This window comes from Podarcis erhardii, assembly GCF_964252035.2.
Source record: "Podarcis erhardii genome assembly, chromosome: 2".
NCBI lineage: Eukaryota > Metazoa > Chordata > Lepidosauria > Squamata > Lacertidae > Podarcis > Podarcis erhardii.
Window position 1 is genome coordinate 42,009,969 of NC_138498.1, and position 15,954 is coordinate 42,025,922.

General features: G+C 44.5%; 1 protein-coding gene across 2 annotated transcripts in view; it reads left to right on the forward strand.

Moving 5' to 3' along the window:
• The window catches only part of LOC309334473 (bMERB domain-containing protein 1-like), a 35,851-nt gene extending 21,951 nt beyond the window's left edge, over positions 1-13,900 (forward strand). For both annotated transcript variants that reach the window (XM_081848782.1, XM_081848781.1), the window contains exons 4-7: positions 7,085-7,158; positions 9,133-9,247; positions 10,062-10,135; positions 11,258-13,900. In XM_081848782.1, coding sequence (XP_081704908.1) covers positions 7,085-7,158; positions 9,133-9,247; positions 10,062-10,135; positions 11,258-11,376 — 382 coding nt within the window. In that variant the 3' untranslated portion in view covers positions 11,377-13,900. The remainder of the gene's footprint in view (positions 1-7,084; positions 7,159-9,132; positions 9,248-10,061; positions 10,136-11,257) is intronic.
• Positions 13,901-15,954: the final 2,054 nt, after the last annotated feature.

Consider the following 15,954-nt stretch of genomic DNA (forward strand, 5'->3'; position numbering starts at 1 on the left):
TGTTTAGTGTGCATTGCCATAATCAAGCATGGAAGTTACAGAACTGTGAATCAACGTAGAAAAAGGAAAGTTCTCCCCATTAGCTGAAAGTGGGGGAAAAGGTCTCCTGGCAACCTGCCTTTTGAAAAGCAGTGCCAGGTCAATGAGTATACCTAGGGCAGCCATTCCCAACCGGTGCCCTCCAGGTAGACTACAACTCCCATCAGCTCCAGCAGCTTGGAATGATGTGAGTTATAGTCCAAGACATCTGGAAGGCCCTTAGGGTTGGGAAAGGCTTAACCTGAACAGAGAAGGTGGTAGAAACCCCACCAATGACAGTTTTGGTACTCCCTTCCAAACAAATATAAGGGCTGCTCTCTGCCCACTTCAGAGTTGTTATAGACTTAGCCCAAAGTCTTCACCAAATGTTGCTGCTACTGCTGCTGTGATGCAGACTTGCTGGCTGCTAATTGCCTTTTTCTCCCAAGTACCGCTGATTATCTAATGAATTCTCCCACGCAGCCACCCACACTGGTGACTCTTGATATGACCTCTATGCAATTCTCTCTTCTAGCCCAGGCATCCCCTTCAAAGTGGTCTAGCCTTGTCCTCCTACTTAAGGGGGGGAAACGTACATCAATAGATCCTTGTCTCCTTCAATGTGAGCTTTGTCCAAGGCCAAAAGCTCTTTTTATTCATATTCGTCTACAAGAAGCAGGACTCTTGAAACAGTATAACTGAGCAGCAGTGTTGTGGGACTAAACTCTCCTTTCTCAGGTGGCTATGTCCCCTGGCTAGTTGCTCAAATGGTAGCATATCTTGCAGAGGAAGGTAAAAGCCATGGGGCTGCTAGAACGTGTGTGTGTGTCTGTGTCTGTGTGTGTTTCTTTGCTTCAAGGAGCTGTGGCATAAGCATAAATAAGAGCAGACTATTGAAGTGGGGTCTAATTTGGAGCCTGGATATGCGTCATGGGTTGCCATATGCAGGATTGTGAGTTAGATTTGAGAAGCCAACGCCTGCATTACATTTTGGAGAACTCTTATTTTATAGTGGAGCTGTTGCAACAATGAGGCTCCTAGTGTTTCTGATATGGGTTTCTTTCACAATTTTTATCCAGAAACACAGGAAGCTGCCCTATACTGAGTGACCACCCATATTTTCTTCACTAACAGTGGCTCTTGAGTTTTAGATAGGGGATATTCCCAACCTTACCTGGAAATTCCAGCGGCTACACCTGCAAGCCTTCTGCACGCAAAGCAGATGTTCTACCACTGAGCTAAGGTGCCTTCTCACCCTGCCAGATCTGTTTTCTGTGAAACAGAAGCACAAATGTTCCTGACACTTTTTTTTTATATGACTGGCAAAAGGCAGAAACATGTGAACAGCAAAAAGACATCATAAGCCTGTGAAAGTGACTTGGAAACTACAACTAACCCAGAATGCAGCTGCCAGATTGCTGACTGGGAGTACAGAAGATAATTAGACTTGCTGCTTCCACTACAGCAGCTTAAGAGGTAGCTAGCTGACTGATTAGGCAATATGTGAAATAGTCTTTCAGTTAACAAGGAAATTGTTTTAAGTTAAGAATATTTATTCAAGGGATGCTAAAAAGACCCCCCCCCCCCAGAAAGCATTGCTTGTGAGAGAAGTTTATGCAGCAGAGTGTATTTTTAAATGGTGTCCAATCTTGCCAATTTAGGTTTTACTTTCAAACTACAGATGGTAGGTAGCACAAAACCTAAATTAAGTGTGAACAGGGCCTTATAGTTTTTCAATGGTGAGTTGCAGTGCCTGAAAGAGCTACAATCAGATTCCATGCCCAGTTCTTCAAAGGCAGGGGTGACCAAATTTTTTCCAAAGAGGGCCAGATTTGATAAAGTGAACATGCATGGGGGCCAACCAAAGTTGTCAAGATTTTTTTACGATTTTACCCCCAGAGTGGTTGAGCTTTTTTTATGATTCATTCAACTTGTTGAGCTTTTTTAAGGATTTGACCCCAATAAATAAACAAATAAACTGCCACAGAGGCCAGATTAGGCCCCCAAAACAGACTTTGGATATTCCTGTTCTAAGAACTGTCAGAAGACAGAACCATGGATAGCTCCCTCTGTCTGCTTAGTGTGCCCCCCAGCCCCCCATAAAATAATAAATCATATGCCTCTATTAGTTCATTATGTATGCAAAAACAAGAGTTCTGACATAGCAGCAAAATACTTGTATATTTTCCTCATGCGGTAGAATAGGAATAGCAGTTGCTGTGCTTTGAAGGAGCACTTCTTTGGGTTTGTGTAGGTGGTTTAGCTGCCTTATCCAATGCCCTGCTGAGTTCTGCAGGCAGCTTGGCATGAAGAAAGTGGAAAAGCTCTTCTCCCTCTTTCATGATACTAGAACACAGGTGCATCCAATAAAGCTAAACATTGGAAGAGTCATAATAGACAAAAGACAGTACTTCTTCTCACAGTGTATTATTAAACTATGAAATCCAGTGCCGCAAGAAGAGGAGGAGGAGTTTGGATTTGATATCCTGCTTTATCACTACCCGAAGGAGTCTCAAAGCGGCTAACATTCTCCTTTCCCTTTCTCCCCCACAACAAACGCTTTGTGAGGTGAGTAGGGCTGAGAGACTTCAAAGAAGTGTGACTGGCCCAAGGTCACCCAGCAGCTGCATGTGGAGGAGCGAAGACGCGAACCCGGTTCACCAGATTACAAGTCCCTCAACCACTACACCACACTGGGATTACTACCAACTCTGGGACAATGTTAAGAGATGATCCACTAAATTCACTGAGGATAAGGCTATCTCTGGCTCTAGCCACAAGGGCTATGCTCTGCCTCCACAGACAGTGGTAGTATACTTCTGAATACCAGGTGCTGGAAACTATAGGAGGAGGAGAGTGCTGTTGAGCCGAGATCCTGCTTGCAGGCCTCTCATAGGGATCTGGTTGGCCACTATGAGAACAGGATGCTGAACTAGATTGGCCCCTGGCCTGCTTTAGTGGGGCTCTTTAAGTAAAAGGTGGAGGAACAGCCTGTCCATTTCTGGCCTTTCATATTTGTTTTTTTAACTTTTCATTTTCTCACTCATTAGAATCTTAGAATTGTAGAGTTAGAAGGAATTCCAAGGGCCTTCTAGTCTACAATAAAAGCTCAACTTTTAGGAAGTAAAAACTGTGGAATTGGTTTTCTGGAGCAGATATTAAAACCTGAATGCAATCACCATGGGATTTGCAGCAGTGAAAGATCCACAATATAAGATGATAGACATTTGTTACCTTGACGTAACAGTTTGCTTTGCAAGCATTTTCCCAGAAATCCGTACAGCAGGTTGTAGGCACTCTGCACTGACTTCTCAATACTTCCAGAATAGCCAGCCTTTTAGTTAAACTTTGAGCCAACAATACATCCATGACAGTGATGATGTCAACTGCAAGGGAGCAGGAACTCTAAATCAGGGGTCAGCAAACTTTTTCAGCAGGCGCCCAGTCCACTGTCCCTCAGACCTTGTGGGAGGCCGGACTATTTTTTTTTTGGGGGGGGAGGAATGAATGAATTCCTATGCCCCACATATAACCCAAGATGCATTTTAAATAAAAGCACACATTCTACTCATGTAAAAACACCAGGCAGGCCCCACAAATAACCCAGAGATGCATTTTAAATAAAAGGACACTTTCTACTCATGTAAAAACACACTGATTCCCGGACCGTCCGTGGGCCGGATTTAGAAGGCAATTGGGCCGGATCTGGCCCCTGGGCCTTAGTTTGCCTACCCATGTTCTAACGCATTAAGCCAAGGAGGACTATCCTGTATTCTCAGGTCTCAAGAGCAAAAAGAGAGATATATCAAAATGTGGAAATGTCTGTTGCTTAAAACCTACTGTGCATTCTGATGCATGTTTACTCAGAGGCAAGCCCCACTACATTCAGTGTGGCTTACTTCCAAGAAAGCATGCATAGAATTGTGATCTTACCAACTCTTCACTCATCATTTAGGACCATTTTTCTTTTCACTTATTAAAGACAGGCTGAGCAAGGCTGTGTGGATTAATTAGCACATCAAAAGACCCCTGTAACAAATGGAAAACTCAAGGAAAAAAAAGAGATTGCCAGGATGGTTACATAATGTAATGCAATTAGATGCACTGTTCTGATGAATGTAACCCATGTATATTATGCACATAATTCTTTTGCTGCAGGGATGTGCTATAGGAAGTAAAATTACACAGACATACACAAAAGGTAGCCAACCCAAATTCGCTGATGGATAATACAACAATCTCTATTGTGGCACTGTAAAGACAATTAGATAATAAAATTTCATTAATTTTAGCCAGCTTTCTTTTGTTGTCAGATAAAATGTATTTGTTTAAGCCAAGGGGTCTCCATAAATCATTACAGAATTACTTAGTAATTCACATTCAATTTAAAAATAAGGCATGAAATGTGTGTAAAATACCAATGTTGTTGTTGTTGTTTTTAAAAAAAGAATCCAAGTTCTTAAATTGTATCTATCTCCTTGCAATGCAGTTGAACAGCTCCTAATTTCTGCTTTACTGTACATGGCTCTTTGAGTCACTGCAGACATAATATAATTCTATCTGCTCATATTGGAGCACCCACAATATGATAGTACTGCACAGCAAAGTTTATTATACATCTGTTTATTTCAGTACAATCATATCCCACCTTTCTTCATACTCAAAGTGGTTCCCAGAAGATCTCCCATCCAGAAAATGACCAGACCCAGACCTGCTTAGCAGCAGCAATGGTAACTACATCATATGCCCCCAGACCATGCCCTGGACTAAGGGGAACTAGATCAATGAGACACAGCTGACATGGCATACAAGGACTACTTATAGGAGTTGCTGCTATACTGTTTCTGGGACTTTTCCTTGTGCTGTTGTTGTTGCTATACCCCACCCATCTGACTGGGTTCCCCCAGCCACTCTGAGTGGCTTTCAACAAATATAAAAGCATAATAAAACATAAACATTTAAAACTTCCCTATACAGGGCTGCCTTCAGATGTCTTCTAAAAGTCAGATAATTGTTTATTTCTTTGACATCTGATGGGAGGGTGTACCACAGGGCAGTTGCCACTACTGAGAAGGCCCTCTGGCTGGTTCCCTGTAACTTCACTTCTTACAGTGAGGAAACCACCAGAAGGCCCTTGGAGGAGGACCTCGGTGTCTGGGCTGAGTGAAGGTGGAGACGCTCCTTCAGGGCTGAGACCGTTTAGGGCTTTAAAGGTCAGCACCGTATGCTCCAAGTACACAGCCTTCTCCATTTTCCATGGCTTGCTAGCCATAGATGGTATCAAGCATCACTGCAAGCTAGCGAGCGTGGATCAATATAGACAACTTTTGCTCCCAGCAGCCCCAAGTTAAATCTAGCTAGGAATTCGATTTCTAACCCTTAATGATTCTAAGAGTGATTTGGCACCCAAGGCTACAGATAATTTGCAAACCACAGGTGCAGTTTCTTCTGACTATCACCAAGTTGTCCTCAGAAAGGTGAATTAGTATCTCACTGCCAATTATTCTTGAACGCTGTTTTCCCTCCTCTGTCTCAGTCCTGCCCAAGTTATGATTCCTGTATGTGTGTGTTGGTGTTTCCTGAAAAAGAGCATTCCAGGTTATCAGATTATCTTAGAAGAAGCCCTCCACCCAAAGATGCTTCTTGTAATCCTAAAAGCATCACATTATAAAACCAAAATGCAGTCTAAACTGAAGGAGAATGGAGAGAAGAAACAGCTGGCATGTGGGGAGGAAACCTGAATAATGTCTTCTGTATAAAATTATTTCTTGGCTCTGAATGGGTATCAACACATTTGGCTGTATTCTCATAGGGTTTCTCCAGTGACCAAGATAAATTATAGGCTTGCCTATTTAGAGAACAGTATCCTCTGGAATTATTCAGCTTGTGACTGAGTCATTAGAGGAGCAACATTGATTCAAATCCATTTGCTGGGGTGCAGATCTATAGTTTATTATTTCGGTCGCACTCCTCAGTGTACAGATTTCTCTTCTTATTCATGAAGACAGATTAGGCTGAAAGGCAGTGACTTGCCTGAAGGGCATCTACAGGTAAGTCAGTTTCATGGCTGAGAGAAGATTGTAGACTGGATCATCTTTGTTCAAAGCTCTCAAACAGGCTGCCCTTGATTTTTTGCAATAGGTTCTGTGTTCCTGGGAATATCTCTCCCTCTAGTGCCACCACTTGGTCCCTGCCATTGGTTCATGATACCTTGCTACAATGTTGGAGCTTGATCTCCCTTGTAGTCTACTATAAGCCCAATCACTACAAATGCCTATTCAGGAGAAAGTGCAAACCCATACATGCTGTTCATTTGCACAATATTTGGCCGTTATTCCACATATTCTAGTGCAATTTTCTGGTCGTGTTTCATTGTCACAAGGGTGAAGAAGTGCTTTAATCCACTTTAAATGTGTGAACACAAGTTCAGGTACGCAATGTAATAATACTGACAAATCTGGAGGTGTCCAGAGGTATCCTGGGATGCCCAAATATCCAAGACAATCCCAGAGGCTTTGGGAGCAGCCTGATTCAGTCTGTGACATTGCATTGGACACCCACCTTAGAAGAGCCCCAGTTCTCGTCAAATCTCCCTGATTTGGCTTGGGATTCAAGGTTTGTCTGAAGCAAATGTGCATGCCCCTAGTGTAAACCCTCCTCCCAAGATGGATTGTCTTCTACAGCTCCTTAAATGATCCCTTGTTGCATTCTGCATGTAGAAACGCATGCTGCTTCACACCTGCTTCACGCCTATCTTGTAGCAATTTACTAATTTGGAAGAAAGGTTGTGGAGCAGCTAGAGAGTTTTAAAGTGTAAAATGCAGGTGATGGATTAGAAAGTGTGAAACGATAAACAAGAAATATTCCACATATAATCTGTTGCAAGGTAGTATCAAAGGCCCCAAGTGACTGGTTTCAGCCAAATGTGTCCAACCCAGCTTGGAGTTCTTCCCAGCAACATGCTGAAAGGTAAATGATTAGGATTTGCAGCAAGGGATGCTCAAGTGACTTATCTCTGTGGTCTCTTGTGGACAAGGGATTGAGGCTCCCTCCCTTGTCTTTTCAGGATGGATGACATCCAGCTTTGTAAGGAAATCACCAGATTGAAAAAGGAGTTGCAGAAGCTGATTGCAGTGCCAGGTAAGGCCCAAACCCATGGCAACTCTCCCAGGGAGTGAGTTTTCTTAGCACCTTGTTTTTCCATAAAGCTTTGTTGGTGCCATCCCCATGTATTGAGATATGAGGAGCTTGTGACCTCCAGCTATTGCTCAAATATAACTCCAATCACCCCTGTCCACTGGCCATGTTGGATGGGGCTGATGGGAGTTGGAGTCCAATAACATCTGGAGGGGTGTGGATTCCCCACCTCTACCCTATTCACCAGTGGGGTTTGCCATTTGCAGGATCACTTGGCCTCCAATGCCACTAAGCCAGGAGAGGATGTTGCAAAGGAATGGGAATTAAACAGGCCAATGCAAAGTTATCCTAAGACTTTTCTTGTCTCAGAGATGCTTGGATAGCTTTGGAATCTGAATTTTTAAATGTTAAGCAAGGCAGGAGGAGAACCCAGGCATCTCAGAACAGGTGAAACTTACTAAAGCTGTATAAAACCCATTCTGCCACAACTACCACGGGGGGAAATAATAATAGTTTTATAAATAGGTACTGCTCAGAGCATTGTCTGTCACACCCAGTCCCAGTTAAGGGGTGCCATCATTAAGAAGTGAATAAAGGTTAGAAAAAAATCGAGAAGAACCTTCATGAAAAGGTTGGGAGGATGAAAGAGCCTGTGGGGAGGAACAAAGATTTACAACCATCCATAGGAGGTCATAGTGGAAACCACCACTATGTTTGGTTGGAGATGTTTAGACAGAGGACTGCAAGTTGGTCCTGAAAGTCATTGTCCAACAGCCCAAATGTTTAAATATGGTAAACTTTCTCAAGTCCAAGGTGCATCCTCCTTTTCTTCATGGTGCAGCTTGATCAGTACCAACTCACTCTCTGTTTGTACAACAGTGCCCTACAACATGGGTCTTCATCCTCCAGGTCTTGTCCACTGCATAGCACTGAGACTTTCAGCCCTGCCACTCTGCTTTTCTGCCCCTCAACCACTTCCATCTCCACCAGCAAGCCAAGTTGTCCTTATGGCGGGGCTACTCAAATGCTGCTTATCCATTGCTGGAGAACAGTTGGGTGCATACTTTATATTTATCTATTATCTATTTATTTAAAAGTGTGTGGATGGGTTTTTGGAAGACACCTGCGCATGAATTTGTTCTATGTGTGGAGATCAGTGCATACTAATCAATGCACAGTCTTCGCAGTCAGGCTCTATTCTGAGGTCATGAGTATCATGACGATCAGTAGTTTCTTATCTGCTGTAGCCCTCGTCCTCCTTCAGAGCCATTGTAACATAATAATATTGTTGCCTTCCACCTCTTCTGTCCTTGAGGACTTATTGGATCATTCTTTGTCTAGCTTCTCCCCTTTGACCTTATCACCTTGGGTGACCCTACTGGGAGTATGAGACTCCTGACGGCACATAGGAACGTGCAAGTCCATTCACCATAACAAGGTGATGATTCTACGAGTGAGATCTGGCCTGCGAGAATAGCCTCTACCAAAGGCATCATCGACTTTGAAGAAGCATGGACTGGGGAAGAGAGGGAGAAACGAGCTCCAACTCTACAAGTCTACGATTCTGTGAATCAGTTAATTACAGAGCAGTCTAAAGTCAAGGAAGAGTAGAGAGGCTGATCTATTTTCACATTTCGACCTCTACAAGCTTCAGAATTTGTCTTTCCTTTTTGCTAGTTCAGCTACAGGTTGAAGTAGCTCCACTGAGCTTTTGATTCAGCAACACGAGAAACACATTAACATTGTGTATAAGATGTTCAGGGAAACAAAATAAAAAAGGTATTTGCCTGGCATTGAAAGGACAGTAAGGTGAGTGCCAGGCAAACCTTTCTGGGGAAAGTGTTCCACCACTAGGATGCCACTACTGAGAGGGCCCTGTGTCAGGCAGGGGACACCCACATATCTCTCGTGAAATCCATTTGTTGTTATTCCTCTGCCATTAACCTATTGCTTTCTGGGTTTCCCCCTATTTTGCAGAAAATAAAAAATCTAAAGAAGACAAGCAGCAGGAGGAGGAGCTAGTGCAGCAGATTCACAAACTTGTGGAGACTCGAGATTTCCTGGTGGATGACGTGGAGTTTGAAAGGCTCAGGTACACATGGATACCAACAGCTGTGCCAGCTTCCTGGCTCCAGCTCAGTGTTGGCATGCACCTAGTGCTGTTCATATATGTTTTCCACCTTTCCTTCAAGAAGCCCAGGGCAGCATACCCAGGGGTTATCCCATATTATTCCCACAACAACACTGTGAAGTAGGTGAGACTGAGTGAAGGTAGCTGGCCTGGAGTCACCTTGAGTATTTGAAGCCAATTTTATCCACTAGACTATTTGGTTGGGGTAGGCAGACAGACTTTGCCTCTGTTGCCTCCTCAGTTCCACACAGGGCAATTGTAAATGTGTGTGCTGTTAAATTCATTGTTGCATATTGTTTTGTTTTTTTAAGGGACTTTTCCAAAGGTAAGGCGAGGAGGTGGAGGCAGGGCTTACTCTACATCACTCAGCAAAAACTCAAATCATTGTCTCCAGATATGATCAACCTTTTTGATCTGTAGATTTATACCATTGCTTCCGGACAGTATTGCAATACTGGAGTCTAGGCAGATTTTAAATTTTTATTTTTAATAAAGGGCAAAAAACAAAGGCTTGGGGTACTGGTACAAGCAGGGGAAAGGAGCTGTGCATGTCAGTGAAGCACCACTCTTTCTGAAAGCAAATATTCCCTGGAGCCAAGAAAGAACAAAAAGCAGCCTCATCCTTCACCGAGATTTGAAGAACAATAATTCAGGATACCTTGACTCTAACCTATCTGGATTATAGCCATACCTTCACACACACCAAGCAATGGTTGCTTATTGCTGGGATTCAAATCTCATCCACAGAGTAGTAACCAATTTCCTCCTTCCACAGAGAACGAGAAGAAGACAAAGAAATGGCAGAGTTTTTGAAGACCAGGATTTCCAAAACCTGCCTTCCGAAAACAAGTAGGTACTTGGGAGTGAGCAGCCTCCCTTTCTGAAATATAAACACTTTCCACTGCTGTGTGTATGTAGGAACAGGATTGTGTTTCCTCCATGCTATATCTCGATGTCTATCATCTTTTTCTCTATCTCTATTGCACCAAATTTGCATAATTTAGATTAGGTGTTATGATTCTGCACTGTTTGCTCTTTTTCATTCATATATCTGGGTTTTGCTATCTTGTATGGCTGAATCCATTGTGCATAGATGCTGCTCCAGAAGGGAAGCCATTTGTGTGAAGAGGTTCCCGTGCAGTCTGGATAATGTCCATCAGCCAGGACACACACACACACACCCTGCTCAAAAGGAGGAGGAGAAGTTTTTTGCAACTGGAAAATAGCTAGCCTATGCAGGAAGCAGCTGCTTATATGATTTGTGCATATTATTTTTATTTCTTGCTTCGTAATCAAAAAGATCCTGAATTACCTACTTTTAAAAAAATGAGTGGCCCAATATTTTTACTAGTATATCTTATTAAAGTCCAGTGTAAATGTGAAAAGTTTATGTTTGCAAATGCAAATATGCACACACAGATACTTATCAGCGCTGGCAGCTGTTCCCACTGAGTGTAGTCTGGAGTGGAGGGTTGGTGCCATATGTGATTTGCTGCTGCCACCCAATATACAAATATACACGTGACTTGGTTACAATGGTGGCTGACACTCATTGGAACTAGCAAGGCAGAAGGGAGGGAGGTCAACAGTAGGTGGAGCCAGAGGCAATGGCAACTAGAGTCAGCAAATTCTAGTTTTGCCTCCACTCTCCTCGCTGCCAAGTTCTAGAAGGGCAACACTGAGACTAAGGAAGATAAGGCTTACAGCCAGTGTCACACCCTGGACTGGCTGTAAGGAAGCAGACAGGTGGAGGTCTGGTTGAGGGCAGACAGAGGTTGGTGGGGCAGTGCCCCATTTGCTCATATGAACAATCCTCCACTGGTTGGTTATGGGCCAGCACCTCACACCTTCCATATGCGTTGTGTGGACCCCAGATGCAGACACCTGCTTACCTTAGGCAGATTGGTGGCTATCATAGGGCCTGAGCATGAGCCCCTGTTCCCATAGCAGTAACTGTTTGTTCCTTCACAGCTCCAGTAAAAGAAAAGAGGATGACCTCAAGAGGACAGCAAACCTCTACACCATATGTAACAAAGACAGGCCTCACCCTTCTGAAGGAATGCTGTGGCTTCACCTGCTCAGTCATGTAGGCTGGGGCTGTTGTCCATATTGCCCACCCCACCCACCCCAAAACACAAAATACATTCATGGGCAAACCCTGCCCGCCCACACCCTGGTCTACTGGATCCATTCAACTCATAGCAGAGTCACAAGCTTGAGGAGCAGGGACAAGGGATTCTTTTGCAGATGACATGGACATTGAAAGCACATGTGGAATCTGCCGGGGGCCCAAAGGCAGGGCCAGCATCCACCCACCTGCTGACCAAAACCAACCCACACAATCAGGGTGGGCATCACAAGCAGAGAGCCAGCATGCATGCTGCCAAATGGGAGGGCCAAACCACAGACAAAGATTTCAGCCTGCTGCCTTTTTCCTACCCTTTAACAGGGCAGGCAGGGGGGAAACAGGAGCCCCCAGTCAGGATACTGTTTGCAGGCTGGCTACAGGGTGGTGAACCAGAGAAGGTTTCAGGCAGCAAAATATTGTTGCCAAGTGCACACAAACAAATGCACACAAGCACACACATGCAGACGCAAACAATATGGAAGGACCGAGCCCTTCTGATAGTTTAAAAGCAAGAAGAAACAGCGGGACTAACACAACACACTCCCCACCACCCCCCATCTCTCTCTCTCACAACCCCGGCCTCTCAGTAATGTGGATGTTGCTCCTCTTCATTCCTTCTCTGATTAGCAGGTTACATCGAAACCGCCATGAAGTTACCTAGCAACTGTGGGGCACTGAGCCTTTCACCGTATCATCTCTGCGGCCGCTTCCATGTGCAGAATGACGGCAATCTGTTTAAGTTTATTCTTAAATTACCGCCCAGCAGCAATATCATTCACAGTGATCATCAGCTCTTCACTCTTCATTCTGTTCAGCGCAAAGACGGGTGGCTAATTAAATGCTGCTTCAAACGGTGTGTGAAAATGGGTGTAAGGAGTATATGCAGAGGAGAGACTACCATGTGTGAATGCACACATGTCTGTTTTGCTGTCAGCTACACCTTCTGGGGAAATAGGTGCTGGCATGGTCTTCACATAGAATGGTGTGCAGAGATATAGACATGCATACTTCCCCCATCCCTATAAGAGAAAGGACACATATTAAGCAGCCCAGAGAGTCCCAGAAACAATGGATTCCTAAACTATCCCTAGCAGGACATCCAGTGTCCTCCTTTAAATTTCTATGGGTGGTTTCTACAGCAGCACCTACTGTATATTCCCAATCTTTTTTTTTTTTTTTTTTTTTGAAAAAATAAAAATAACGAGGAAGCCATCCATAAAAATATACTTCATATCAGTTTGCTACAACTGAACCTTCACCTGCTGCTTCTTGTCATTTCCCTTAGTTGCAAACTTGCACTCTTCCTCTATTTTATGGCAGCCATTTATATATTTGAAAAGTGCTCTTGTGCCCTCTGCTTCTTGCCTTGAACTCTGCAGCCCTTCCTCTTGAGATGCCTCATTCTACCGCCAATTGGTCAAACTGGAGCACTTTCACACTTCAGATCTAGGGGGTGGGATGTAGCTCACTGGTAGAATATCTGCTTACTATGCAGAAGGTCTCAGCTTCAATCCCTCCAGGCAGGGCTAGGAGAGACTCCTTGACGAAGCCCTAGAGAGCCACTGCTGGTCAATGTAGATACTAATGAGCTAAGTGGACCAAGAGTCTGACTTGCTATAAAGCAACATCCTATGTACCTAAACAGTCTGCCCAGAGCATTCTCTTCTCCAGATCACTTTCCCACAGGTCTCCAGGAAATTGCCAAGGCATCCCTGAGAGTTTCAGCCTTCCTCTCTACTGATCATGCTTCTGGCACCAAGGCAAGTGGTGAACACTTCTCTCGGGGGCAGAAAAAGCCAAAAGCTTGGTCTTCCAAGCTGTCATCTTTATGACACCAAATGCCACTTGTGTTAGAGGGACCAGGCCATGAATTGGAATTGAGGAGGTATGTGTGGCTGTCAAATTGAAGTGAAGCCCAGCTGCAGAATCTCTGTGCATTCATGTCTATGTTTGAAGTGCTGCAGCTAGACAGAGAAGCACAGGGACCTCTGCTGTAGCATTATGTCCTCCTTTGATTTCCTATTTCCCACCTTGGCAGAATAGCTTCTGGGGGGTATCCGGGATTGTTTCTCACATGCTTGGAGTTAGGGTGGCCATGCTTGAGGTGGACCTACTTTTTGAAGGCCTATCAGAGGGCAGCCCTCTATTTGAAAGTATCCTCTATATCCGGTGTGGGGGAACCTTCACCTCTCCAGAATCTGCTGACCTACAACTCCCATCAGCCCCAACCAGCATGACCAATAACCAGAGATGATGAGAGCTGCAGTTCAGCAACATCTAGAAGGCTGTCTGGTCCAAGTCAGGTTTGAAGATACAGTAAAGAACTCCAAGAACAAGAAATGCCTGGGCAGCAAAATGGGCACAGGTCATCTCGCCACAATCTTCCCTGCTATGGTGAGATGTATTGTATTTCTATTTAAATTACAGTAATTATTTCTAAGCTTTCACCTATACATATAAATGATCATATGCACATTTTATGCAAATCGGTGTTCTCTTTTCTCCTTTTTGATGATGCATTTTGTGACGCTTAAATGGCCACCGTATGTGGCAAAGGTTAAGAGATCAAACCCCAAAGGTCAGAGGTCAAGGCTGGGAGGGAAGTGGGTGTCACATGAGCTCGGCAAGCAATGGCTAATGGGTGTAGTACGCACCCTTTTGTAAACACTACTTTCTTCACAAAATGAATTCAAGCTCAGAGGGCTAATGTGGATCAAAGGCTCAGATCAGAAACCTGTGCTAATGGCTTTGTGCACCTGCTAGGAAGGAAAATGAAAATCGCAGCTGCAAGAAGTGAATAGCATAGTGTCCAAATGAGATGAATTGGAAGTGATTAGGATGAGATGAGGGGAGAAGAAGAAAGGCTACTGTTCTGAATGGCTAAGGCACACAGGATGCTAGCTTCATCAGGGATGGCCACACATGGGCACGTATCAGTTGTATGTGCCTGCCTGTCTTATATATACACTTATTCTAAGTCCTGGCAGAACTCTTTCAGAGAAGGCTTGTCCAGAACCTTGATTTGGCTGTGGCTTTGCCACAAACCATAGACTCATAGAACTGTAGAGTTAATGCAGGAACCTATTTAGTGAATCCTCCAGAATAGACAGAAAGCACCCCTTTCCCCATCTCACAAAGGAAAAGACACAAATGCCTTGAGTTTCTCTGACCATTCAGAGTTTCTCTGAATACATCCGCAGAGCTGAGTTGCAGGTTTTTTTTGATTGGCATCTTTTCAAATGCGCACCTTGTACTGCTTTATCTTTTGTGCAGCGACATGCAGCTTTGAATTAATTGAGGCCTGGGGGTAGGAATGGGGAAATGGAAGGTGCGGGTTTCATCCCTGAACTCGCCTAGCTTAAGGACATCGTATTTGGTTGTTCTCCAAATGGCTATGTATGAGTGGGAAAAGTAAGGCTCCCCAATTGTGAGAACAGGAATTTCTGAGGTATGCTCATTCATAGTATCAGTTAATTTTGAAAGATGGACACACACCTACTTTAAATAATAATAATAATAATAATAATAATAATAATAATAATAATTTATTATTTATACCCCGCCCATCTGGCTGGGCCTCCCCAGCCACTCTGGGCAGCTTCTATAGAAACCAAAAATACAGTAAAATATCACATGTTAAAAACTTCCCTGAACAGGGCTGCCTTAAGATGTCTTCTGAATGTCAGGTAGTTGTTTATCGCTTTGACATCTGCTGGAAGGGCGTTCCACAGGGCGGGCGCCACTACCGAGAAGGCCCTCTGCCTGGTTCCCTGTAGCTTTGCTTCTCACAATGAGGGAACCGCCAGAAGGCCCTCGGCACTGGACCTCAGCGTCCGGGCAGAATGATGGGGGTGGAGACGCTCCTTCAGGTATACTGGACCGAGGCCGTTTAGGACTTTAAAGGTCAGCACCAACACTTTGAATTGTGCTCGGAAACGTACTGGGAGCCATTGTAGGTCTTTCAAGACCGGTGTTATATGGTCTCGGCGGCCGCCCCCAGTCACCAGTCTAGCTGCCGCATTCTGGATTAGTTGTAGTTTCCGAGTCACCTTCAAAGGTAGCCCCACGTAGAGTGCATTGCAGTAGTCCAAGCGGGAGATAACCAGAGCATGCACCACTCTGGCGAGACAGTCCGCAGGCAGATAGGGTCTCAGCCTACGTACCAGATGGAGCTGGTAAACAGCTGCCCTGGACACAGATTTGACCTGTGCCTCCATGGACAGCTGTGAGTCCAAAATGACTCCCAGGCTGCGCACCTGGTCCTTCAGGGGCACAGTTACCCCATTCAGGACCAGGGAATCCTCCACACCTGCCCGCCTCCTGTCCCCCAAAAACAGTACTTCTGTCTTGTCAGGATTCAACCTCAATCTGTTAGCCGCCATCCATCCTCCAACCGCCTCCAGACACTCACACAGGACCTTCACCGCCTTCACTGGTTCTGATTTAAAAGAGAGCTAGAGCTGGGTATCATCCGCATACTGATGAACACCCAGCCCAACCCTCCTGATGATCTCTCCCAGCGGCTGCATGTAAATGTTGA